Below are 24,522 nucleotides of genomic sequence, written 5' to 3' on the forward strand. Positions count from 1 at the left end.
TTGGAAAGTTTTGTTTTTTGGTAGCTATATCTTCTGCTCGAAGAGTTTCAGAATTGTCTGCTTTGCAGTGTAATTCACCCTATCTGGTGTTCCATGCAGATAAGGTAGTTTTACGTACTAAACCTGGTTTTCTTCCTAAAGTTGTTTCTAATAAGAACATTAACCAGGAAATCATTGTTCCTTCTCTGTGTCCTAATCCAGCTTCCAAGAAGGAACGGCTTTTACACAACCTTGATGTGGTTCGTGCTTTGAAATTCTATTTACAAGCAACTAAGGAATTCAGACAAACATCATCTTTGTTTGTTGTCTATTCTGGTAAGAGGAGAGGTCAAAAAGCGACGGCTACCTCTCTTTCTGGTTGAAAAGCATCATCCGATTGGCTTATGAGACTGCTGGACAGCAGCCTCCTGAACGCATTACAGCTCATTCCACCAGAGCTGTGGCTTCCACCTGGGCCTTCAAGAATGAGGCTTCTGTTGAACAGATTTGTAAAGCAGCGACTTGGTCTTCACTGCATACTTTTGCAAAATTTTACAAATTCGATACTTTTGCTTCTTCGGAGGCTATTTTTGGGAGAAAGGTTTTGCAAGCAGTGGTGCCTTCCGTTTAGGTTACCTGTCTTGTTCCCTCCCTTCATCCGTGTCCTAAAGCTTTGGTATTGGTATCCCACAAGTAAGGATGAATCCGTGGACTGGATACACCTTGCAAGAGAAAACAGAATTTATGCTTACCTGATAAATTACTTTCTCTTGCGGTGTATCCAGTCCACGGCCCGCCCTGGCATTTAAGTCAGGTTCAAATTTTTTGTTTAAACTACAGTCACCACTGCACCCTATGATTTCTCCTTTTTCTCCTAACCGTCGGTCGAATGACTGGGGGGGCGGAGCCAGAGGGGGAGCTTTATGGACAGCTTTGCTGTGTGCTCTCTTTGCCACTTCCTGTAGGGAATGAGAATATCCCACAAGTAAGGATGAATCCGTGGACTGGATACACCGCAAGAGAAAGTAATTTATCAGGTAAGCATAAATTCTGTTTTTTATATGATCTATGCAGGTGATGTTAAGACTGAAGTCACAATTAATGCTGAACAGACTGATAATCTGGAATCTCTGAAGCAGGAAGTCAGTGACAATATCAGTACAGGTGAGTGTACATGTGTGATGTGTCTAAGGGATAAAGGGCACAGGTGAGTGTACATGTGTGATATGTCAGAGGGGTGCAGGGTACATGAGAGTGCACGTGTGAGACGTATCTGAGGGGTGCATGGTACATGTGAGTGTATGTGTGTGAAGTGTCTGAGGGACGCAGGTCACAGTTGAGTGTACGTGTGTGATGCGTCTGATGGGTGCATGGACCAAGTGAGTGTATGTGTGTGATGTGTCTGAGGGATGCAGGTCACAAGTGAGGGTACATTTGTGACATGTCTGAGGGATGCAGGGTAATGAGTGTATGTGTCTGAGGGGTGCATGGACCAAGTGAGTATATGTACGTGTGTGGTGTGTCTGAAGGATGCAGGTCACAGGTGGGTGTCTGTGTGTAATGTGTCTGAGGGATGCAGAGTACAGGTAAGTGTATGTTTGTGATGTGTATGAGGTGTACATAGGTGAGTGTATGTGATTTGCCTAAGGGACACAGTATACAGATGAGTGTACTTGTATGATGTATCTGAGGGGTGCGTGGACCAAGTGAGTGTATGTGTGTGACATGTCTGAAGGACACAGGTCACAGGTGAGTGTAATGTATCATAGATTCAGGGTAAAAGTGAGTGTATGTGTGTGTCTGATATTACAACTTCATTGTGCAATGCTAAAAAGCTAAACTGTGACCATATTTATATGATCTGTGCAGGTGATGTTAAGACTGAAGTCACACTTAATGCTGAACAAACAAATGATCTGTATGTAAAGAGTCAGCTGGAACCTGTGAAGCAGGAAATCAGTGACAATATCAGTACAGGTGAGTGTACGTGTGTGATGTGTCTGAGAGATACAGATCATCTGTACCACTAAGCACAGGGAAGTTTTTACTAGGGGAGAGAGAGACATTTTAGAGCCTTGTCTCTTTTTAGTAAAACACACAGATGAAAATGCCCCTGTGATATAATTTATGTAGGACTGAAATCCAAGTCTAAATTATTAAAAATAAAACGAAAAAAACACCCCAAAAAACCTTAAAAAGCCTAAAACTAACCCCCTGACGATCCACTTACAGTTTTTGAAGTCCCACTTGAACGATCTTCATCCCGGAGTTGAAGTCCGGATCCAGGCGGCGAGAAGTCTTCATCCAGGTGAACTCTTCAATCTTCATCCCGGCGGCAAAGTCCTGATCCAAGCGGCAAAAAGTCTTCATCCAGACGGCCTCTTCAATCTTCATCCCGGCGGCATCTTCTATCTTGATCCCGGAGGCGCGAAGCGAGTCCATCCTGAAGACATCCGGCGCGGAGCATCCACTTCACACCAATAGCCAATAGAATGAGAGCTGCTTAAATCCTATTAACTGTTCAAATCAGCCAATAGGATTTAAGCAGCTCTCATTCTATTGGCTGATTCATCATTCAATAGAATTAGAGCTGCTTAAATCCTATTGGCTGATTTGAACAGCTGATTCAAATTTTTTAGCCGATAGGAATGCAAGGGATGCCATCTTGGATCGCGTCCCTTGCATTAAAGATTCAGTGTACGGCGGCGACCGTATATAGAGGATGCTCTGCGCCGTATGTCTTCAGGATGGACCTGTTCCGCACCTCCGGGATCAAGATAGAAGATGCCGCCTGGATGAAGATTGAAGAGGCCGTCTGGATGAAGACTTCTCACCACTTGGATCAGGACTTTGAGGCCGGGATGAAGATTGACGAGGGTTAGTGTTAGGCTTTTTTAAGGTGTTTTTTTGGGTGGGTTTTATTTTTCTAGTTTAGGGTCTGGGCATTAAAAGAGCTAAATGCCATTTTAAGGGCAATGCCCATACAAATGCCCTTTTCAGGGCAATGGGTAGCTTAGATGTTTTAGATTGTTTTTTTTTGGGGGGGGTTTGTGGGTTGGGGGGTGGGGGTTTGTAATATTAGTGGGTCTTTTGTAATTTTTTTCAATAAAAGAGCTGCTATCTTTAGGGCAATGCCCTACTAAAGGCCCTTTTAAGGGCCATTGGTAGTTTATTCTAGATTAGGTTTTTTTATTTTGGGGTGTTTTTTTTTATGGGTATTAGAATAGCAATATTTTTTTTTATTTTTGATAATTTGTTTGTTATTTTGTGTAATGTATATTTTTAGGGGGTGTTTTTTATTTATTTTTTTATTTATTTTTTTTAGCAAAAGAGCTGTTTAACTTAGGGCAATGCCCTACAAAAGGCCCTTTTAAGGGCCCCTGGTAGTTTGAGGGGTGGGGGGTTGTAATAGTGTTAGGGGGTGTTTGTATTTTTTGGGGGGGCAAAAGAGCAGTTTAACTCAGGGCAATGCCCTACAAAAGGCCCTTTTATGGGGCCTTGGTAGTTTGGGGGGTGGGGGTTTGTATAGTGTTAGTGGGTGTTTGTATTTTTTTTTTGGGGGGGCAAAAGAGCTGTTTAACTCAGGGCAATGCCCTACAAAAGGCCCTTTTTAGGGCCCTTGGTAGTTTATTCTAGATTAGGCTGTTTTATTTGTAAAAGGGTACTAGAATAGGAATAATTTAATTTTTTTTTGGATAATTTTTTTTTTTTTTTTTTTTTGTAATGGTAGTTTTTTATTTTTTGTAATGTTAGGTTTTAGTGTAAGGCAGGTTAGGTTTTATTTCACAGGTAAGTTTGTATTTATTTTAGCTAGGTAGTTAGTAAATAGTTAATAACTATTTACTAACTAGTCTACCTAGTTAAAATAAATACAAACTTACCTGTGAAATAAAAATAAAACCTAAGCTAGCTACAATATAACTATTAGGTATATTGTAGCTACCTTAGGTTTTATTTTACAGGTAAGTATGTATTTAGTTTTAAATAGGAATTATTTAGTTAATAATTGTAAATTTAATTTAGATCTAATTTCATTATGTTAAAGTTAGGGTGTGTAAGAGTTACGTTAGGATTAGGTTTAGGGGTTAATATAGTTTAATTTAGGTTGTTGCGATGTGGGGGGCTGGCGGTTTAGGGGTTAATAGGTTTATTTAGTGATGTGGGAGGCCAGAGGTTTAGGGGTTAATAACTTTTAGTCGCAGCAAAGTTGGGGAGCGGCACAATAGGGGTTAATAACTTTAATATAGTTGCAGCGATGTTGGGGTGCGTCTGATTAGGGGTTAATAACTTTAGTATAGTGGGAGCGATATCTGGAGCGGCAATTAGGGGTTAATAACTTTAGGCAGGTGTCGGCAATGTCAGGGGCAGCAGATTAAGGGTGTTTAGACGTGGGGTTTATGTTAGGGTGGTTTATTTATTTTTATTTATTTTCTTTTTCCCCCATAGACATCAATGGGGCTGCGTTACGGAGCTTTTGTTTCTGCGATCGCAGGTGTTAGACTTTTTTTTTTTTGCTAGCTCTCCCCTTTGATATCCAAGGGATCAAGCGTGCGCAAGCACGTTAAAACACTGCTTGTTTTTGGTGCGCTATGGAGCTCAAAATCTCCATACCGCCCGCACAAGCCGGGTTTTTTAAACTTGTAATGGCAGCGCTATAGGGGATTAAATAACGCAACTTTTGTTGCGTTCTTTACTTTCCCTATAGCGCTCAAAACTTTTAATCTAGGTGATAATTAGAAATACATAGATAATACATTAAATTATTAGGAGTTGGCAAATTGTCATAAGAGCAGAGATAACGGTGAGTATAATATTAAAGGTCAGTGCTTGGAATTCATATTTCAATATAACTGTGCTATAAGACCTTTATAAGTGAATTAGGTGTGAACTACTACAATTAATAGTTAGTACATGAACTAGAGAATAATCTGGTGCTTACAATTTGACAGATATAGCTGAAATTGTTATCACTCAGTGGTAGTACATAATAGTAAGGTCAATTCACAGAATAACTCACTTATCAATAATACAAATTGTAAAAACTGCTTAGTAATAACAGAGATATAATTATCTGGATTTTCTAAACTGATGAGATGTACGGGATTTAGACCTCAGTTTTTCCATATTAAGAACTGGCAATTAAACCTCTTAATACACAAAGGGTCACTCTTGGACCTCACTAAGCTTGTGGAACCTATAAGAGGTATACTAGTAATTGAATTGGCCACTCTTGGGCCTTAGTACAAGTAGTTCAAATAAATTGACAACTGATATTGCAGATTTTATATGTGATATGATATGTTAAGTAATATGAGAGGATATAAAATAATGGTATAGCTATGTGTTTAACTCTATAGTAAGGGAGTGTGATCTAATGAATGAGTATAAAGCAACTAGCCGGCAGGATAGAAACTTGACAACAATATAGTCTTGTATAATATATACTAGTGTACTGTTTTACATTAGTCTATGGTGCTAATAGGGCGAACACTTACCAGAACATAACATGAGACAAACATTTATTATGTTATGGAGCTTGTGACGGACTTCCCGCTACCCCGACCTGGGTAGTGCCGTCAACCGGGTCCTTCCGCTGTCTGTAACAAACTGCTATGTAGCAAGGAAAGCAACAAGGGAGTGCTTATAAATCATCAGTTATTTGAATGAGGAAGTGGCAGTAGTAAAACTCATCCTTATCAGATATGTGTCACCATATATACATGTATAAGAATTAGAAACATATATTAATATTAATGAACTATGTGACTGAACTAAGTAACGTCATGCAATGTTCATCTTACAGATAGTGAGTTTAAGGTTACTGATTAACTGTCACCTTTTATCCTATCCCACAGTCCTCAATCTGATGTGTAAATCGTGAGGGAATACATGGATTATGAATAGGTAAATGGTCCTTGAAGGACAAACTGTGAAAAGTAGCACAGGAAAAGCACAAAAGGTGACAGTTCGCTTTAGCAGTTCATTTCAAGTTTTTTTTTTTTTTTTTTTTAACATATTGCTGCACCTCGTATACTGCGGATGCCTGTGTGCTGAAGTAAAGTTTCAGCCGATTCCAGCTTGAGACCGGGGCATTGTAGGAGATCTCAGCGAGAGACAGTTTTTGTCAGTAGTGCTCCAGGACCCAAAACTCGATTTCCAGAGGCTCCTCCATAATGCATGCCATTTTGAAGTGAGGGCTAGGAATGGTGATTATGCCGGTACTTGTATGTCTTGACAAGTCGTGATGGAGTCACCTGCTCTCCAAAGCGAGGAAAACAACCTCCACTCCCACCCTAGATTAGATTTCAAATTGAGCTCTACTAAATTAGGATCGCCATGTCTAAGATTCTCAGGACTATCCAGAGGATGGGCTGCAGCAGTCTCCAAAGCTGCCTCGCAATCCTTATTCATTTTAGATGTGGGTACAGTAACCAGAAGCATAGTCGGTAAAGCCACTGTAGATATTGCTCCATTTTCCAATCTGTCAGTATAGGGACAATAGGAGCTGTTGGTGACATTAACCCTACGGGGACCTCTATCTCAGCAGACCCTTCCTGATTCATTGTTGCGGGGTCTCTCAGAGGTATATTAAAGGGGGTACAAACAATAGGCGACTGCCGCTCCAAACTCACAGGCCATATACGATCCCGGGCACAGATTTGTGACGTCAGACGCCAAAGCAACTTAGAAACTACGGTAACAACAGGTGTCCACAAAGGCTGTGTGCAATTCCGGGTGCAGTGAACCAACAGCTCAATAACGATCAGGAAAAAACGGAATCCAGCAGCACAATAGTGCAAAAAAGAGAACATTTTTATTTTAGCACTTATTAAATTTTAAAAGGGGGAACTGACAGTCCTATCCAATGTTAACTCTCTTGTATCACTCTCTCCCAAATACCTTGGTCCCTGGATATTTGTCTGTGTAAGAGTAGAAGACCCCATCCATATCAGTTGACACTGTTCACTCTCATTAGACACGTCTCCAGCTGTAGTTAGAGCGGTATCAAGACTCTCCTGAATCTTGAGTCGGAAGTCCTGAAATAAGGTGACCAGTTACACAGAGCTCTTCCATGATATCAAACTTTAGCTCATTTGTTTCATGCAGAATAAATAGATTTTGAATGTTGCGATCACTCGTCGGTAAAAGCAAGTAGAAAGTATGCAGCATATATTGCTGTGCCTTCTGTTTCTTCAGGAAAATGGGGAGGGCTAGATGTTGAAGGCTTAGACCGTTAGTTGGACTCCGCTACGCACCACATCTAATCAGGCCTTCCGGGCTAAAGTTTCTCATAAAATGTGTAGGATTCTGCTCAGCAGTTATTGAGCATCACAATTTACAGAAGTAGTGATTAGAAAAACAGGTCAGAGGAGCGATAAATAGCAGATTCAACAGCTCCTGTCACAGCCATAAAGAAAAGAAGCCATCTTGGCCACTGTTCAGACGCGCCCCCCTGAAATATCTCAGTTTTAATACGTTCTTATTTGATCAACTTTTCAGATGTACTTTATTGGAAGGAGAAAAATGATTACCTTCATAACAATTTAATAGTTTTATTGAATTAAAGAAAAATAACAATTACCTTAATAATAACAATTTAATAGTTTTATTGAACTAAAACAAGTAGACAACCTAAGGTATTGATCTAGGACCATATCTTTTCATGCCAGCATTTCATTTTCACAAACTTTGGTTTGCCCACTGAAATTATTTACATACTGCTTGTGCAATTATGGCACAAATCTTTGTAAGAGCTTCTCTGGGATCCCAGCCATTGCTTTTTGGTAATTAGAAGGCCGCTAATTGCAGCTGTGCAACACATGTCTATTATTTCAGGCAGTAAAGGGGTTCATTTTAGCTTTAGTTGAACTGGCTAAAGAAAGAGATTTAATTACTGCTCAACAAGCGAGGATTTGGTTAAACTGTATCCCATAATACTAGTTTTTTACATACTGCCTAAGATTCATAAGAACTTATGGGATCCACCTGGATGCCCTATAGTGGCAGGGACAGACTCAGTCTTTCAGCCGATTGCTATATTTGTTGACCATTTAATTAGACCCCTATTGGGGAGTGTCACCTCATATCTTCAAGATACTACTGATTTTTTTGAAAAAGGTGGCAGCTCTCCAAGTACTATTGGACAGCATATTGGTGACTATGGACATTTCCGGTTTATATTCCCGTATCCCGCATAATCTGGGCATGGGAGGTGTCTTCTACTATATTGAGAAAGAGGGAGTATATACTCCATCTGACCGAGGTTTGATCAGAGATCTATTAGATATCATCTTATATGATAACTATTTCATGTTTGAAGACACCTTCTATGTACAGACCCGGGGTATAGCTATGGGCTTGAATGTCACGCCCACATATGCAAATTTGTTTGTGGGACGGTTTGAGGAGCAGAACTTTTATATACTGGATGAATTCAAAGAGCATGTACTGTGTTGGTACAGGTATATAGATGACATATTCTTTATATGGACAGGAGACCTATTATTAAATGCCTTTGTAGATAGTTTGACTAATACGACTGATTTTTTTAAATTTACCATAGAATATAGTGTTGAGAGAGTAAGTTTCCTTGATACTATGGTCATTTAAAAAGGTAATACATTGGAATGTGATATTTTCAGTAAAACCACAGATAGAAATAATCTATTATTGTATGCTAGTTTTCATCCACCAGCCATGATTAAAAATCTACCTTACAGCCAATTACTAAGAACAAAGCGGATTGTGACGGATCCTTTGCAGGCACAATTGAGACTGGGACAGATTTCAGATAAGTTTAGAGCTAGGGGTTATCCTGAGAAAGTCATACAGGACAACCTCACCAGAGTTCAACAGAGTAATAGAGAAAGATTATTAGCTCCTAAACAGAAAACTGAGCTCCAATTCTCTGTACCTCTGGTTACACAATATGGTTTACACAGTAGGAAATTAAGATCTATGATATCTAAGCATTGGTATCCGTTACAAGAAGATCCCCATACATCAGAAATATTTAAAAATCCTCCACTTTTTTCTTACAAAAGGAATAGAAACCTGAGGGATGAATTTGTTATGATGGATTTGGGTTCTATAAATCCAACCTTACCCCACCAAAAAAAAAGGTTAATTTCCATGCTATAGCTGTAATTCCCTCATTAAAAGTGACTATGTAACACATACACATAATGGAAGTAAGATTAATATTAGAAATACATATACTTGTAACTCAAACTCGTAATTTATGTCATAAAATGCCCGTGTGGGTTGGCATATGTGGGTGAGAGCACACAGAGTGTCAAGGAACGGATCAGACAACATAAGGCAGCTATCCGTAATGAAGACTATGATGCCCCAGTTGCTTTTCATTTTCTTACTCATTTGCATAATAAGAGTCAACTTAGGTTTCAAATTGTGGATGATGCTTCTTTGCTTAGAAGAGGGGGATAGACAAAGGACTCTCTTCTGTAAGGAAGCCCAGTGGATTAGGAAATTAGATACGCTTACCCCTAGGGGTCTAAATAGAGATATATCTTGGGTTTTTTTTATTTAAAGATTGTCTGTATCCTACCAAGGTTTGTTGCGAATTAGACATGTAGGTATGCTAGTATAGTGTCAAGTGTGGATATCTATCATACTGCTGGATTTACTATGTTGGGACCATAATCTGATGATAAATGTATTATGTAAAATCTGTCATTACAGATAAGATGCTGTTATATAGACTAGAATATTGATTACTGCATAATATATTCTGCCTTTGTTTTCCATTATGCGTTTGTATATACATATTGATCAGTTGATTCAATATTATGTATGAAGATAAGTCTGACATTACAGATGAGATTCTGCTATGTAGATTAGTAATGGATCATTGCCCAATATATCTTTCCATTACTTTCCATTATGTGTCTGTATATTGGATACTGATCAGATGATCCTATATAACGCATTATGATATGTTTGAGATTTCAAATGAGATTCGGTTATATAGATTAAAAATAGATTATTGCTCAATGTATTTTCCCATAGTTTTTCATTATGTTTTTGTATATAAAGTTGTTTAATATAGTGTTCGCTAAGTTAGAGTAAGTGTGTGAGTGATGTACACGGAAGGAAGGTGTGTTTCCTATGATCCAATCACAAATGAGATGTGAACTACAAGAGGCAGTGAACACTATGACGTATCATACTCCTTGAGAAAGGGTGGAGTCCCGAGTGGAGTGTTTGACTAAGGCGGTCTTTTCTAAATCCACTGTATGCATGGGTCTCCCTTTGATGGTAACCTGGATTTCCAATAGCCTCTAACAACTGTTAAATGTGCAGGACATCACGCTCACTGAGCGATATTCAACAGAAAGCCGGACAGGATACCAGCAATTATATTCTCTGCTTCTTGCAGGAGCCGGGATATTACACGCTGACTCAGCGTTATCCGACAGGGAGCCGGACTGAATATTAGCAAGTATACTCTTTGTCTATTACGTTGCAAGCTGACACAACATACAGGTTTTCTTGTGTAGCTTGTGGGACATTCACAATTGTGTTTTACTTATGAGAAACGTTGCAATTATTACTGCACCATACGCTTCAGTTGTAGAGAGACTTGCATACTGTCCAGTGACGAGGTCACAAGTGTTACGGACTGGGAAATCTTGTATAAGTGTGAGGTCTATGTGATACATCTTGCTCTCTAGGGGTGTGAGACCTAGAAGGATAGGAGTGTCCTATGTAATATGGTGGCTACATATGGGCAGTGAACTGTGTTCAATAAACTACAATCAAGCTGGATAGATTGTTACATTACATGTGGATTACAATAGTTACCACTTCTCTGATGTTTGTAATGAGTTACAATCAAGCTTAACATATTACTATTGGATTACAAAGTATCACTTTTTGAGCCCCTGGGTTACTTATTCACACTACTGAACTGTGAATCTTTTGAAAAGACGCCTCTGTTCTTTTTCTCCTTAGGGACGCCTAGGGGGAAGTGTGATGTATGCAAGTGTATGCTGCGTTGTTATTTTCTCTTGCAAGGTGTATCCAGTCCACGGATTCATCCTTTACTTGTGGAATATTCTCATTCCCTACAGGAAGTGGCAAAGAGAGCACACAGCAGAGCTGTCCATATAGCTCCCCCTCTAGCTCCACCCCCCAGTCATTCTCTTTACCGGCTCTAAGCACTAGGGTCTCTCTACGGGAGGGTAAAGTGAATGTGGTGTTAGAATTGTAGTTTTTATTATCTTCAATCAAAAGTTTGTTATTTTAATGGTACCGGCTTGTACTATTTACTCTCTAGCAGAAAAGTGATGAAGATTTCTGCTGAGAGGAAAATGATTTTAGCATGTTGTAACTAAAATCCACTGCTGTTCCCACACAGGACTGAGGAGTACCAGAAAACTTCAGTTGGGGGGAACGGTTTGCAGGGTAATCTGCAATGAGGTATGTTCAGTCTTTTATTTCTAGACAAGACTGAGATAATGCTAGAAGAGACTGACAATATCCCCATGAGGGGAGGGTAAGCTAGTTCACAGACTTAGTAAGGAATTTAATGCTTACATAACAGGGCTAATTATGCTGGTTGACACTGATTCAGGGCAATCGATTGTTTATTTAAGAAAAATATCGTTTGTGGACACTTTGAAAGTCCTTTTGGGGTTTCTTTCTGGGGTTATTACCCACATGGCTGTTTTCTCTTGTTAAGTGTGTTCAGTCCACGGGTCATCCATTACTTATGGAATATATTCTCTCCCCAACAGGAAATTGCAAGAGGATCACCCAAGCAGAGCTGCTACATAGCTCCTCCCCTCACATGTCATATACAGTCATTCTCTTGCAACCTAATAGATAGGATGTTGTGAGAGGTCTGTGGTGTTTTTATACTTAGTTTATTCTTCAATCAAAAGTTTGTTATTTTAAAATGACACCGGAGTGTGTTGTTTATTCTCAGGCAGTATTGGAAGAAGAATCTGCCTGCGTTTTCTATGATCTTAGCGGCAGTAACTAAGATCCACTGGCTGTTCTCGCATATTCTGAAGAGTGGGGTAACTTTCAGAAATGGGAATGGCGTGCGGGGAACCCTGCAAACGAGGTATGTGCAGTAAATTATTTTTCTAAGGAATGGAATTGACTAAGAAAATACTGCTGATACCGATGTAATGTAAGTAAAAGCCTTTAATACAGTGAGAGCGACTGTTAGCAGGCTGGTTTAAATATATACAGTAAAGTAATTTTCTAAGGAATGGAATTGACTGAGAAAATGCTATTAATACTGAAGTGATGTTATAAGCCTTAAATGCAGTAGGTAGACTGGTATCAGGCTTTTCAATAGAGATACATGCTCCTTAAAAAAGGGATGTTTAAAACGATTCTGCTGGCATGTTTAATCGTTTTGTGAGGTACATTGGTGATAAAACTTGTTGGGGCATAAAATTTTTCCACATGGCTGACAATATTTCTGCATAGAATCAGTTAACTGAAACTCCCAATATTGTAATATTGAGTAGGAGGGGCCTATTTTAGCGCTCTTTTGACGCAGTAAAAATTCAGGCTCTGTCTTCCTGCTTCATTCTGCTTGACACGGGTCGTCTCCAGACAGCTTAAGGGACTTCAAAAGTCATTTTGAGGGAGGTAATCAGTCACAGCAGACCTGTGACAGTGGTTTTTTGACTGTATTGAAAAAGTTTTTTCTCCAACATAGGTGTGTCCGGTCCACGGCGTCATCCTTACTTGTGGGATATTCTCTTCCCCAACAGGAAATGGCAAAGAGCCCAGCAAAGCTGGTCACATGATCCCTCCTAGGCTCCGCCTACCCCAGTCATTCTCTTTGCCGTTGTACAGGCAACATCTCCACGGAGATGGCTTAGAGTTTTTTAGTGTTTAACTGTAGTTTTTATTATTCAATCAAGAGTTTGTTATTTTAAAATAGTGCTGGTATGTACTATTTACTCTGAAACAGAAAAGAGATGAAGATTTCTGTTTGTATGAGGAAAATGATTTTAGCAACCGTTACTAAAATCCATGGCTGTTCCACACAGGACTGTTGAGAGGAATTAACTTCAGTTGGGGGAACAGTGAGCAGTCTTTTGCTGCTTGAGGTATGACACATTCTAACAAGACGATGTAATGCTGGAAGCTGTCATTTTCCCTATGGGATCCGGTAAGCCATTTTTATTCAGACAGTAAATAAGGGCTTCACAAGGGCTTATTAAGACTGTAGACATTTTCTGGGCTAAATCGATTCATATATTACACATATTTAGCCTTGAGGAATCATTTAATCTGGGTATTTTTGTTAAATAATATCGGCAGGCACTGTTTTAGACACCTTATTCTCTAGGGGCTTTCCCTAATCATAGGCAGAGCCTCATTTTCGCGCCGGTATTGCGCACTTGTTTTTGAGAAGCATGACATGCAGTCGCATGTGTGAGGAGCTCTGATACATAGAAAAGACTTTCTGAAGGCTTCATTTGGTATCGTATTCCCCTTTGGGCTTGGTTGGGTCTCAGCAAAGCAGATACCAGGGACTGTAAAGGGGTTAAAGTTAAAAACGGCTCTGGTTCCGTTATTTTAAGGGTTAAAGCTTCCAAATTTGGTGTGCAATACTTTTAAGGCTTTAAGACACTGTGGTGAAATTTTGGTGAATTTTGAACAATTCCTTCATACTTTTTCGCAATTGCAGTAATAAAGTGTGTTCAGTTTAAAATTTAAAGTGACAGTAACGGTTTTATTTTAAAACGTTTTTTGTACTTTGTTATCAAGTTTATGCCTGTTTAACATGTCTGAACTACCAGATAGACTGTGTTCTGAATGTGGGGAAGCCAAGGTTCCTTTTCATTTAAATAAATGTGATTTATGTGACACTGAAAATGATGCCCAAGATGATTCCTCAAGTGAGGGGAGTAAGCATGGTACTGCATCATTCCCTCCTTCGTCTACACGAGTCTTGCCCACTCAGGAGGCCCCTAGTACATCTAGCGCGCCAATACTCCTTACTATGCAACAATTAACGGCTGTAATGGATAATTCTATCAAAAACATTTTAGCCAAAATGCCCACTTATCAGCGTAAGCGCGACTGCTCTGTTTTAGATACTGAAGAGCATGAGGACGCTGATGATAATGGTTCTGAAATGCCCCTACACCAGTCTGAGGGGGCCAGGGAGGTTTTGTCTGAGGGAGAAATTTCAGATTCAGGGAAAATTTCTCAACAAGCTGAACCCGATGTGATTACATTTAAATTTAAGTTGGAACATCTCCGCGCTCTGCTTAAGGAGGTATTATCCACTCTGGATGATTGTGAGAATTTGATCATCCCAGAGAAACTATGTAAAATGGACAAGTTCCTAGAGGTCCCGGGGCTCCCAGAAGCTTTTCCTATACCCAAGCGGGTGGCGGACATTGTAAATAAAGAATGGGAAAGGCCCGGTATACCTTTCGTCCCTCCCCCCATATTTAAAAAATTGTTTCCTATGGTCGACCCTAGAAAGGACTTATGGCAGACTGTCCCCAAGGTCGAGGGAGCGGTTTCTACTTTAAACAAACGCACCACTATACCCATAGAAGATAGTTGTGCTTTCAAAGATCCTATGGATAAAAAATTAGAAGGTTTGCTTAAAAAGATGTTTGTTCAGCAAGGTTACCTTCTACAACCAATTTCATGCATTGTCCCTGTCACTACAGCCGCGTGTTTCTGGTTCGATGAGCTAGTAAAGGCGATCGATAGTGATTCTCCTCCTTATGAGGAGATTATGGACAGAATCCGTGCTCTCAAATTGGCTAATTCTTTCACCCTAGACGCCACTTTGCAATTGGCTAGGTTAGCGGCGAAGAATTCTGGGTTTGCTATTGTGGCGCGTAGAGCGCTTTGGTTGAAATCTTGGTCAGCGGATGCGTCTTCCAAGAACAAACTCCTTAACATTCCTTTCAAGGGGAAAACGCTGTTTGGCCCTGACTTGAAAGAGATTATCTCTGATATCGCTGGGGGTAAGGGCCACGCCCTTCCTCAGGATAGGTCTTTCAAGACCAAAAATAAACCTAATTTTCGTCCCTTTCGTAGAAACGGACCAGCCCCAAGTGCTACGTCCTCTAAGCAAGAGGGTAATACTTCTCAAGCCAAGCCAGCCTGGAGACCAAGGCAAGGCTGGAACAAGGGAAAGCAGGCCAAGAAACCTGCCACTGCTACCAAGACAGCATGAAATGTTGGCCCCCGATCCGAGACCGGATCTGGTGGGGGGCAGACTCTCTCTCTTCGCTCAGGCTTGGGCAAGAGATGTTCTGGATCCTTGGGCACTAGAAATAGTCTCCCAAGGTTATCTTCTGGAATTCAAGGGGCTTCCCCCAAGGGGGAGGTTCCACAGGTCTCAATTGTCTTCAGACCACATAAAGAGACAGGCATTCTTACATTGTGTAGAAGACCTGTTAAAAATGGGAGTGATTCATCCTGTTCCATTAGGAGAACAAGGGATGGGGTTCTACTCCAATCTGTTCATAGTTCCCAAAAAAGAGGGAACGTTCAGACCAATCTTAGATCTCAAGATCTTAAACAAGTTTCTCAAGGTTCCATCGTTCAAAATGGAAACCATTCGAACAATTCTTCCTTCCATCCAGGAAGGTCAATTCATGACCACGGTGGATTTAAAGGATGCGTATCTACATATTCCTATCCACAAGGAACATCATCGGTTCCTAAGGTTCGCATTCCTGGACGAGCATTACCAGTTCGTGGCGCTTCCTTTCGGATTAGCCACTGCTCCAAGGATTTTCACAAAGGTACTAGAGTCCCTTCTAGCGGTGCTAAGACCAAGGGGCATTGCAGTAGTACCTTACTTGGACGACATTCTGATTCAAGCGTCGTCCCTTCCTCAAGCAAAGGCTCACACGGACATAGTCCTGGCCTTTCTCAGATCTCACGGATGGAAAGTGAACGTGGAAAAGAGTTCTCTATCTCCGTCGACAAGGGTTCCCTTCTTGGGAACAATAATAGACTCCTTAGAAATGAGGATTTTTCTGACAGAGGCCAGAAAAACAAAACTTCTAAACTCTTGTCAAACACTTCATTCCGTTCCTCTTCCTTCCATAGCGCAGTGCATGGAAGTAATAGGTTTGATGGTAGCGGCAATGGACATAGTTCCTTTTGCGCGCATTCATCTAAGACCATTACAACTGTGCATGCTCAGTCAGTGGAATGGGGACTATACAGACTTGTCTCCGAAGATACAAGTAAATCAGAGGACCAGAGACTCACTCCGTTGGTGGCTGTCCCTGGACAACCTGTCACAAGGGATGACCTTCCGCAGACCAGAGTGGGTCATTGTCACGACCGACGCCAGTCTGATGGGCTGGGGCGCGGTCTGGGGATCCCTGAAAGCTCAGGGTCTTTGGTCTCGGGAAGAATCTCTTCTACCGATAAATATTCTGGAACTGAGAGCGATATTCAATGCTCTCAAGGCTTGGCCTCAGCTAGCAAAGGCCAAGTTCATACGGTTTCAATCAGACAACATGACGACTGTTGCGTACATCAACCATCAGGGGGGAACAAGGAGTTCCCTGGCGATGGAAGAAGTGACCAAAATCATTCAATGGGCGGAGACTCACTCCTGCCACCTGTCTGCAATCCACATCCCAGGAGTGGAAAATTGGGAAGCGGATTTTCTGAGTCGTCAGACATTACATCCGGGGGAGTGGGAACTCCATCCGGAAATCTTTGCCCAAATTACTCATCTGTGGGGCATTCCAGACATGGATCTGATGGCCTCTCGTCAGAACTTCAAGGTTCCTTGCTACGGGTCCAGATCCAGGGATCCCAAGGCGACTCTAGTAGATGCACTAGTAGCACCTTGGACCTTCAAACTAGCTTATGTATTCCCGCCGTTTCCTCTCATCCCCTGGCTGGTAGCCAGGATCAATCAGGAGAGGGCGTCGGTGATCTTGATAGCTCCTGCGTGGCCACGCAGGACTTGGTATGCAGATCTGGTGAATATGTCATCGGCTCCACCATGGAAGCTACCTTTGAGACGAGATCAAGGTCCGTTCGAACATCCGAATCTGGTCTCACTCCAGCTGACTGCTTGGAGATTGAACGCTTGATCTTATCAAAACGAGGGTTCTCAGATTCTGTTATTGATACTCTTGTTCAGGCCAGAAAGCCTGTAACTAGAAAAATTTACCACAAAATATGGAAAAAATATATCTGTTGGTGTGAATCTAAAGGATTCCCTTGGGACAAGGTAAAGATTCCTAGGATTCTATCCTTTCTTCAAGAAGGATTGGAGAAAGGATTATCTGCAAGTTCCTTGAAGGGACAGATTTCTGCCTTGTCTGTGTTACTTCACAAAAAGCTGGCAGCTGTGCCAGATGTTCAAGCCTTTGTTCAGGCTCTGGTTAGAATCAAGCCTGTTTACAAACCTTTGACTCCTCCTTGGAGTCTCAACTTAGTTCTTTCAGTTCTTCAGGGGGTTCCGTTTGAACCCTTACATTCCGTTGATATTAAGTTATTATCTTGGAAAGTTTTGTTTTTGGTTGCAATTTCTTCTGCTAGAAGAGTTTCAGAATTATCTGCTCTGCAGTGTTCTCCTCCTTATCTGGTGTTCCATGCAGATAAGGTGGTTTTACGTACTAAACCTGGTTTTCTTCCAAAAGTTGTTTCTAACAAAAACATTAACCAGGAGATAGTCGTGCCTTCTTTGTGTCCGAAACCAGTTTCGAAGAAGGAACGTTTGTTGCACAATTTGGATGTTGTTCGCGCTCTAAAATTCTATTTAGATGCTACAAAGGATTTTAGACAAACATCTTCCTTGTTTGTTGTTTATTCTGGTAAAAGGAGAGGTCAAAAAGCAACTTCTACCTCTCTCTCTTTTTGGATTAAAAGCATCATCAGATTGGCTTACGAGACTGCCGGACGGCAGCCTCCTGAAAGAATCACAGCTCATTCCACTAGGGCTGTGGCTTCCACATGGGCCTTCAAGAACGAGGCTTCTGTTGATCAGATATGTAGGGCAGCGACTTGGTCTTCACTGCACACTTTTACCAAATTTTACAAGTTTGATACTTTTGCTTCTTCTGAGGCTATTTTTGGGAGAAAGGTTTTGCAAGCCGTGGTGCCTTCCATTTAGGTGACCTGATTTGCTCCCTCCCTTCATCCGTGTCCTAAAGCTTTGGTATTGGTTCCCACAAGTAAGGATGATGCCGTGGACCGGACACACGGTTTGTCCGGTCCACGGCCCGCCCTGGTTTTTTAATCAGGTCTGATAATTTATTTTCTTTAACTACAGTCACCACGGTATCATATGGTTTCTCCTATGCAAATATTCCTCCTTTACGTCGGTCGAATGACTGGGGTAGGCGGAGCCTAGGAGGGATCATGTGACCAGCTTTGCTGGGCTCTTTGCCATTTCCTGTTGGGGAAGAGAATATCCCACAAGTAAGGATGACGCCGTGGACCGGACACACCGTTGGAGAAAGTAATTTATCAGGTAAACATAAATTCTGTTTTTGCTTATAAAAACCGTTTGGGTTTTAAGGGGTTAATCATCCATTTGCAAGTGGGTGCAATGCTCTGCTAACTTAATACATTTACTGTGAAAATTTGATTGCTATAACTGATTTGGTTCATTGTTATTTCAACTGTGACAGTTTTCTGTGCTTCTTAAAGGCACAGTAGCGTTTTTCTTTATTACTTGTAAAATTATTTACAGTGTTTTCCAAGTCTGCTAGTCTTATTGCTAGTCTGTTTAAACATGTCTGACACAGATGAATCTGTTTGTTCACTATGTTTAAAGGCCACTGTGGAGCCCCACAGAAACATGTGTACCAAATGTATTGATTTCACTTTAAATAATAAAGGTCAGTCTTTATAAAGGAATTATCACCAGACAACGAGGGGGAAGTTATGCCGACTAACTCTCCTCACGTGTCAGTACCTTCGCCTCCTGCTCAGGAGGCGCGTGATATTGTGGCGCCAAGTGCATCAGGGACGGCCATACAAATCACATTACAAGACATGGCTAATATTATGAATAATACCCTGACAGAAGTATTATCTAAATTGCCAGAATTAAGAGGCAAGCGCGATCGCTCTGGGGTAAGATTAGAGCGCGCTGGTGTTTCGAGAGCCATGTCCGATACTGCGTCACAGTTTGCAGAACATGAGGACGGAGAGCTTCATTCTGTAGGTGACGGATCTGATCCAGGGAAACCGGATTCAGAGATCTCTAATTTTAAATTTAAGCTTGAGAACCTCCGTGTATTGCTAGGGGAGGTTTTAGTGGCTCTGAATGACTGTAATACAGTTGCGATTCCAGAGAAATTATGTAGGCTGGATAGATACTATGCAGTACCGGTGTGTACCGACGTTTTTCCTATACCTAAAAGGCTTACAGAAATTATTAGCAAGGAGTGGGATAGACCTGGTGTGCCCTTTTCCCCATCTCCTGTATTTAGAAAAATGTTTCCAATAGACGTCACTACGCGGGACTTATGGCAGACGGTCCCTAAGGTGGAGGGAGCAGTTTCTACTTTAGCTAAGCGTACCACTATCCCGGTGGAAGATAGTTGTGCTTTTCGGATCCAATGGATAAAAAATTGGAGGGTTACCTTAAGAAAATGTTTGTTCAACAAGGTTTTATCTTACAGCCCCTTGCATGCATTGATCCTGTCACTGCTGCTGCGGCATTTTGGTTTGAGTCTCTAGAAGAGGCCATCCACTCAGCTCCATTGGATGAAATTATGGATAAGCTTAAAGCACTTAAGCTAGCTAATGCATTTGTTTCGGATGCCATTGTACATCTAACTAAACTAACGGCTAAGAATTCCGGTTTTGCCATTCAAGCGCGCAGAGCGTTATGGCTTAAATCCTGGTCAGCTGATGTGACTTCTAAATCAAAATTACTTAATATTCCTTTCAAGGGGCAAACCTTATTCGGGCCCGGCTTGAACGAAATTATCGCTGACATTACGGGAGGTAAGGGTCATACCCTTCCTCAGGACAAGGCCAAATCAAAGGCCAAACAGTCTAATTTTCGTGCCTTTCGAAACTTCAAGGCAGGAGCAACGTCAACTTCCTCCGCTCCAAAACAGGAAGGAACCGTTGCTCGTTACAGACAGGCCTGGAAAACTAACCAGCCCTGGAACAAGGGCAAGCAGGCCAGAAAACCTGCTTCTGCCCCTAAGACAGCATGAAGGGATGGCCCCCTATCCGGAAACGGATCTAGTGGGGGGCAGACTTTCTCTCTTCGCCCAGGCGTGGGCAAGAGATGTCCAGGATCCCTGGGCGTTGGAGATCATATCTCAGGGATATCTTCTGGACTTCAAGACTTCTCCTCCTCTAGGGAGATTTCATCTTTCAAGGTTATCAGAAAACCAATTAAAGAAAGAGGCATTCCTATGTTGCGTTCAAGACCTCCTAGTAATGGGAGTGATCCACCCAGTTCCGCGGACGGAACAAGGACAGGGATTTTATTCAAATCTGTTCGTGGTTCCCAAGAAAGAGGGTACCTTCAGGCCAATTTTGGACCTAAAGATTTTAAACAAATTCCTAAGAGTTCCATCATTCAAAATGGAAACTATTCGGACTATCCTACCCATGATCCAAGAGGGTCAGTACATGACCACGGTGGATTTAAAGGATGCCTACCTTCAAATACCGATTCACAAAGATCATCATCGGTTCCTCAGATTTGCCTTCCTAGACAGGCATTACCAGTTTGTAGCTCTTCCCTTCGGGTTGGCTACGGCCCCGAGAATCTTTACAAAGGTGCTGGGCTCTCTTCTGGCGGTTCTAAGACCGCGAGGCATAGCGGTAGCTCCGTATCTAGACGACATCCTGATACAGGCGACAAGCTTGCAAATTGCCAAGTCTCATACAGAGATAGTTCTGGCATTTCTAAGGTCGCATGGGTGGAAAGTGAACGTGGAAAAGAGTTCTCTATCACCACGCACAAGAGTCTCCTTCCTAGGGACTCTAATAGATTCTGTAAAAATGAAAATTTACCTGACGGAGGCCAGGTTATCAAAACTCTTAGATGCTTGCCGGGTCCTTCATTCCATTCCACACCCGTCAGTGGCTCAGTGCATGGAAGTAATCGGCTTAATGGTAGCGGCAATGGACATGGTGCCATTTGCGCGCCTGCATCTCAGACCGCTGCAGTTGTGCATGCTAAGTCAGTGGAATGGGGATTACTCAGATTTGTCCCCTCTACTAAATCTGGATCAAGAGACCAGAGAATCTCTTCTCTGGTGGTTATCTCGGGTCCATCTGTCCAGGGGCATGACTTTTCGCAGGCCAGATTGGACGATTGTGACAACAGATGCCAGCCTCCTAGGCTGGGGCGCAGTCTGGAATTCCCTGAAGGCTCAGGGATCCTGGACTCAGGAGGAGAAACTCCTCCCAATAAATATTCTGGCGCTAAGGGAAATATTCAACGCTCTTCTAGCTTGGCCTCAGCTAGCAACACTGAGGTTCATCAGATTTCAGTCGGACAACATCACGACTGTGGCTTATATCAACCATCAAGGGGGAACCAAGAGTTCCCTAGCGATGTTGGAAGTCTCAAAGATAATTCGCTGGGCAGAGTCTCACTCTTGCCACTTGTCAGCGATCCACATCCCAGGAGTGGAGAACTAGGAGGCGGACTTTCTAAGTCGTCAGACTTTTCATCCGGGGGAGTGGGAACTCCATCCGGAAGTATTTGCTCAACTGGTCCATCGTTGGGGCAAACCAGATCTGGATCTCATGGCGTCTCACCAGAATGCCAAACTTCCTCTTTACGGTTCGAGGTCCAGGGACCCGGGACCGAAGCTGATAGATGCTCTAGCAGCTCCTTGGTTCTTCAGCATGGCTTATGTGTTTCCACCGTTTCCTCTGCTCCCTCGACTGATTGCCAAGATCAAACAGGAGAGAGCATCTCTGATCCTGATAGCGCCTGCGTGGCCACGCAGGACCTGGTATGCAGACCTAGTGGTCATGTCATCCTGTCCTCCATGGACTCTACCTTTGAGGAAAGACCTTCTAATACAAGGTCCTTTCAATCATCCAAATCTAATTTCTCTGAGACTGACTGCGTGGAGATTGAACGCTTGATCCTATCAAAGCGTGGTTTCTCCGAGTCAGTTATTGATACTTTGATACAGGCACGAAAGCCTGTTACCAGAAAAATCTACCATAAGATATGGCGTAAATACCTGTATTGGTGCGAATCCAAGAGTTACTCGTGGAGTAAGGTTAGGATTCCAAGGATATTTTCTTTTCTCCAAGAGGGTTTGGAAAAAGGCTTATCAGCTAGTTCTTTAAAGGGACAGATTTCTGCTCTGTCTATTCTTTTGCATAAGCGTCTGGCAGAAGTTCCAGACATCCAGGCTTTTTGTCAAGCGTTGGCTAGGATTAAGCCTGTGTTTAAAACTGTTGCTCCTCCGTGGAGCTTAAACTTGGTTCTTAAAGTTCTTCAAGGAGTTCCGTTTGAACCCCTTCATTCAGTTGATATTAAACTTTTATCTTGGAAAGTTCTATTTTTGATGGCTATTTCCTCGGCTCGAAGAGTCTCGGAATTGTCTGCCTTACACTGTGATTCTCCTTATCTGATTTTTCATTCAGACAAGGTAGTTCTGCGTACTAAACCTGGGTTTTTACCTAAAGTAGTCTCTAACAGGAATATCAATCAGGAGATTGTTGTTCCGTCATTGTGTCCTAATCCTTCTTCAAGGAAGGAACGACTTTTGCATAATCTGGATGTAGTCCGTGCCCTGAAATTCTATTTACAGGCAACTAAAGATTTTCGTCAAACTTCTTCCCTGTTTGTCGTTTACTCTGGACAGAGGAGAGGTCAAAAAGCTTCGGCAACCTCTCTCTCCTTTTGGATTCGTAGCATAATACGTTTAGCCTATGAGACTGCTGGACAGCAGCCCCCTGAAAGAATTACAGCTCATTCCACTAGAGCTGTGGCTTCCACCTGGGCCTTTAAGAATGAGGCCTCTGTTGAACAGATTTGCAAGGCTGCGACTTGGTCTTCGCTTCACACTTTTTCAAAATTTTACAAATTTGACACTTTTGCTTCTTTGGAGGCTGTTTTTGTGAGAAAGGTTCTTCAGGCAGTGGTTCCTTCCGTTTAAGTGCCTGCCTTGTCCCTCCCATCATCCGTGTACTTGGCTTTGGTATTGGTATCCCATAAGTAATGGATGACCCGTGGACTGAACACACTTAACAAGAGAAAACATAATTTATGCTTACCTGATAAATTTATTTCTCTTGTAGTGTGTTCAGTCCACGGCCCGCCCTGTCTTTTTAAGGCAGATCTAAATTTTATTTAATACTTCAGTCACCACTGCACCCTATGGTTCCTCCTTTCTCGTCTGGTTTTGGTCGAATGACTGAATATGACATGTGAGGGGAGGAGCTATGTAGCAGCTCTGCTTGGGTGATCCTCTTGCAATTTCCTGTTGGGGAGAGAATATATTCCATAAGTAATGGATGACCCGTGGACTGAACACACTACAAGAGAAATAAATTTATCAGGTAAGCATAAATTATGTTTTTTATTCACTTAAGAGTGATTTACTAGGCCTCACAGCTCCGGAGTAGAGTGGGAGGAGCCTAATTTTGCGCCTCAGATGCGCAGTTAGAATTGCAGAGAAGTTCATGCTGATTCACATGGAGGGTCCTGCTGCTGTTTGAGGGCCGTATAGAAGCTATATTCCCCCAAATCTGATCCCTAAGGGCAGCTAGGGCCACAGCAAGGCTGTGGCAAGGTGCTGTACTAATTTTAACCGGGTGTTGGCGTTAAGCTGCTCCGGTTTGGGCATTAAGGGGTTAATCGTTATGCAACTTGTGGTGCAATCTTATTGAGGCTTTAGGTACATACTGTGAAAATTTCAAGAGAATTGGTGCATTTTTCACTGTTTAGTAAAATTGTGTGCTCTTTTTATTTCTTAAAGGCACAGTAACGTTTTTTCAAATTGTGTTTTTTATTTGATTTAAGTGATTTCCAAGCCTGCTTGTGTATACTACTAGTCTGTTAAACATGTCTGACACTAAGGAAAATCCTTGTTCAATGTGTTTAGAAGCCATGGTGGAACCCCCGCTCAGAATGTGTCCCACTTGCACTGATATGTCTATACACTTTAAAGATCATATTGTTGCACTTAAGAATGTGGCCCAAGATGATTCTCAGATTGAAAGTAACGAGGGTAGCCCGTCTGCCTCTCCCCAAGTGTCACAACCAGTTACGCCAGCGCAAGCGACGCCTAGTACCTCTAGTGCGTCTAACTCCTTTACATTACAAGAATTGGCGGCAGTCATGGATAATTCTCTTACAGCTTTCTTATCTAGACTACCCGTGTTACCTGCAAAGCGTGATAGCTCCGATTTTAAGAACAGATTATGAGCATTCTGACGCTTTGGTAGCCGTATCAGATGTACCCTCACAACGCTCTGAAGTGGGAGCGAGGGATTTGATGTCTAAGGGAGAAGTCTCGGATTCAGGAAGGGTTCCTCCTCAGACAGATTCAGATACATTGGCTTTTAAATTTAAACTAGAACACCTCCGCGTTTTGC

The 24,522-nt window shown here is 42.0% G+C and overlaps 1 protein-coding gene across 1 annotated transcript in view; it reads left to right on the forward strand.

The window, feature by feature from the left end:
• Positions 1–24,522, forward strand: part of LOC128657018 (gastrula zinc finger protein XlCGF26.1-like) — a 76,423-nt gene that overhangs the window by 26,849 nt on the left and 25,052 nt on the right. Inside the window, exons 3-4 of the mRNA XM_053711243.1 lie at positions 1,054–1,143; positions 1,849–1,956. Coding sequence (XP_053567218.1) covers positions 1,054–1,143; positions 1,849–1,956 — 198 coding nt within the window. The remainder of the gene's footprint in view (positions 1–1,053; positions 1,144–1,848; positions 1,957–24,522) is intronic.

This window comes from Bombina bombina, chromosome 4, assembly GCF_027579735.1.
Source record: "Bombina bombina isolate aBomBom1 chromosome 4, aBomBom1.pri, whole genome shotgun sequence".
Classification (NCBI taxonomy): domain Eukaryota; kingdom Metazoa; phylum Chordata; class Amphibia; order Anura; family Bombinatoridae; genus Bombina; species Bombina bombina.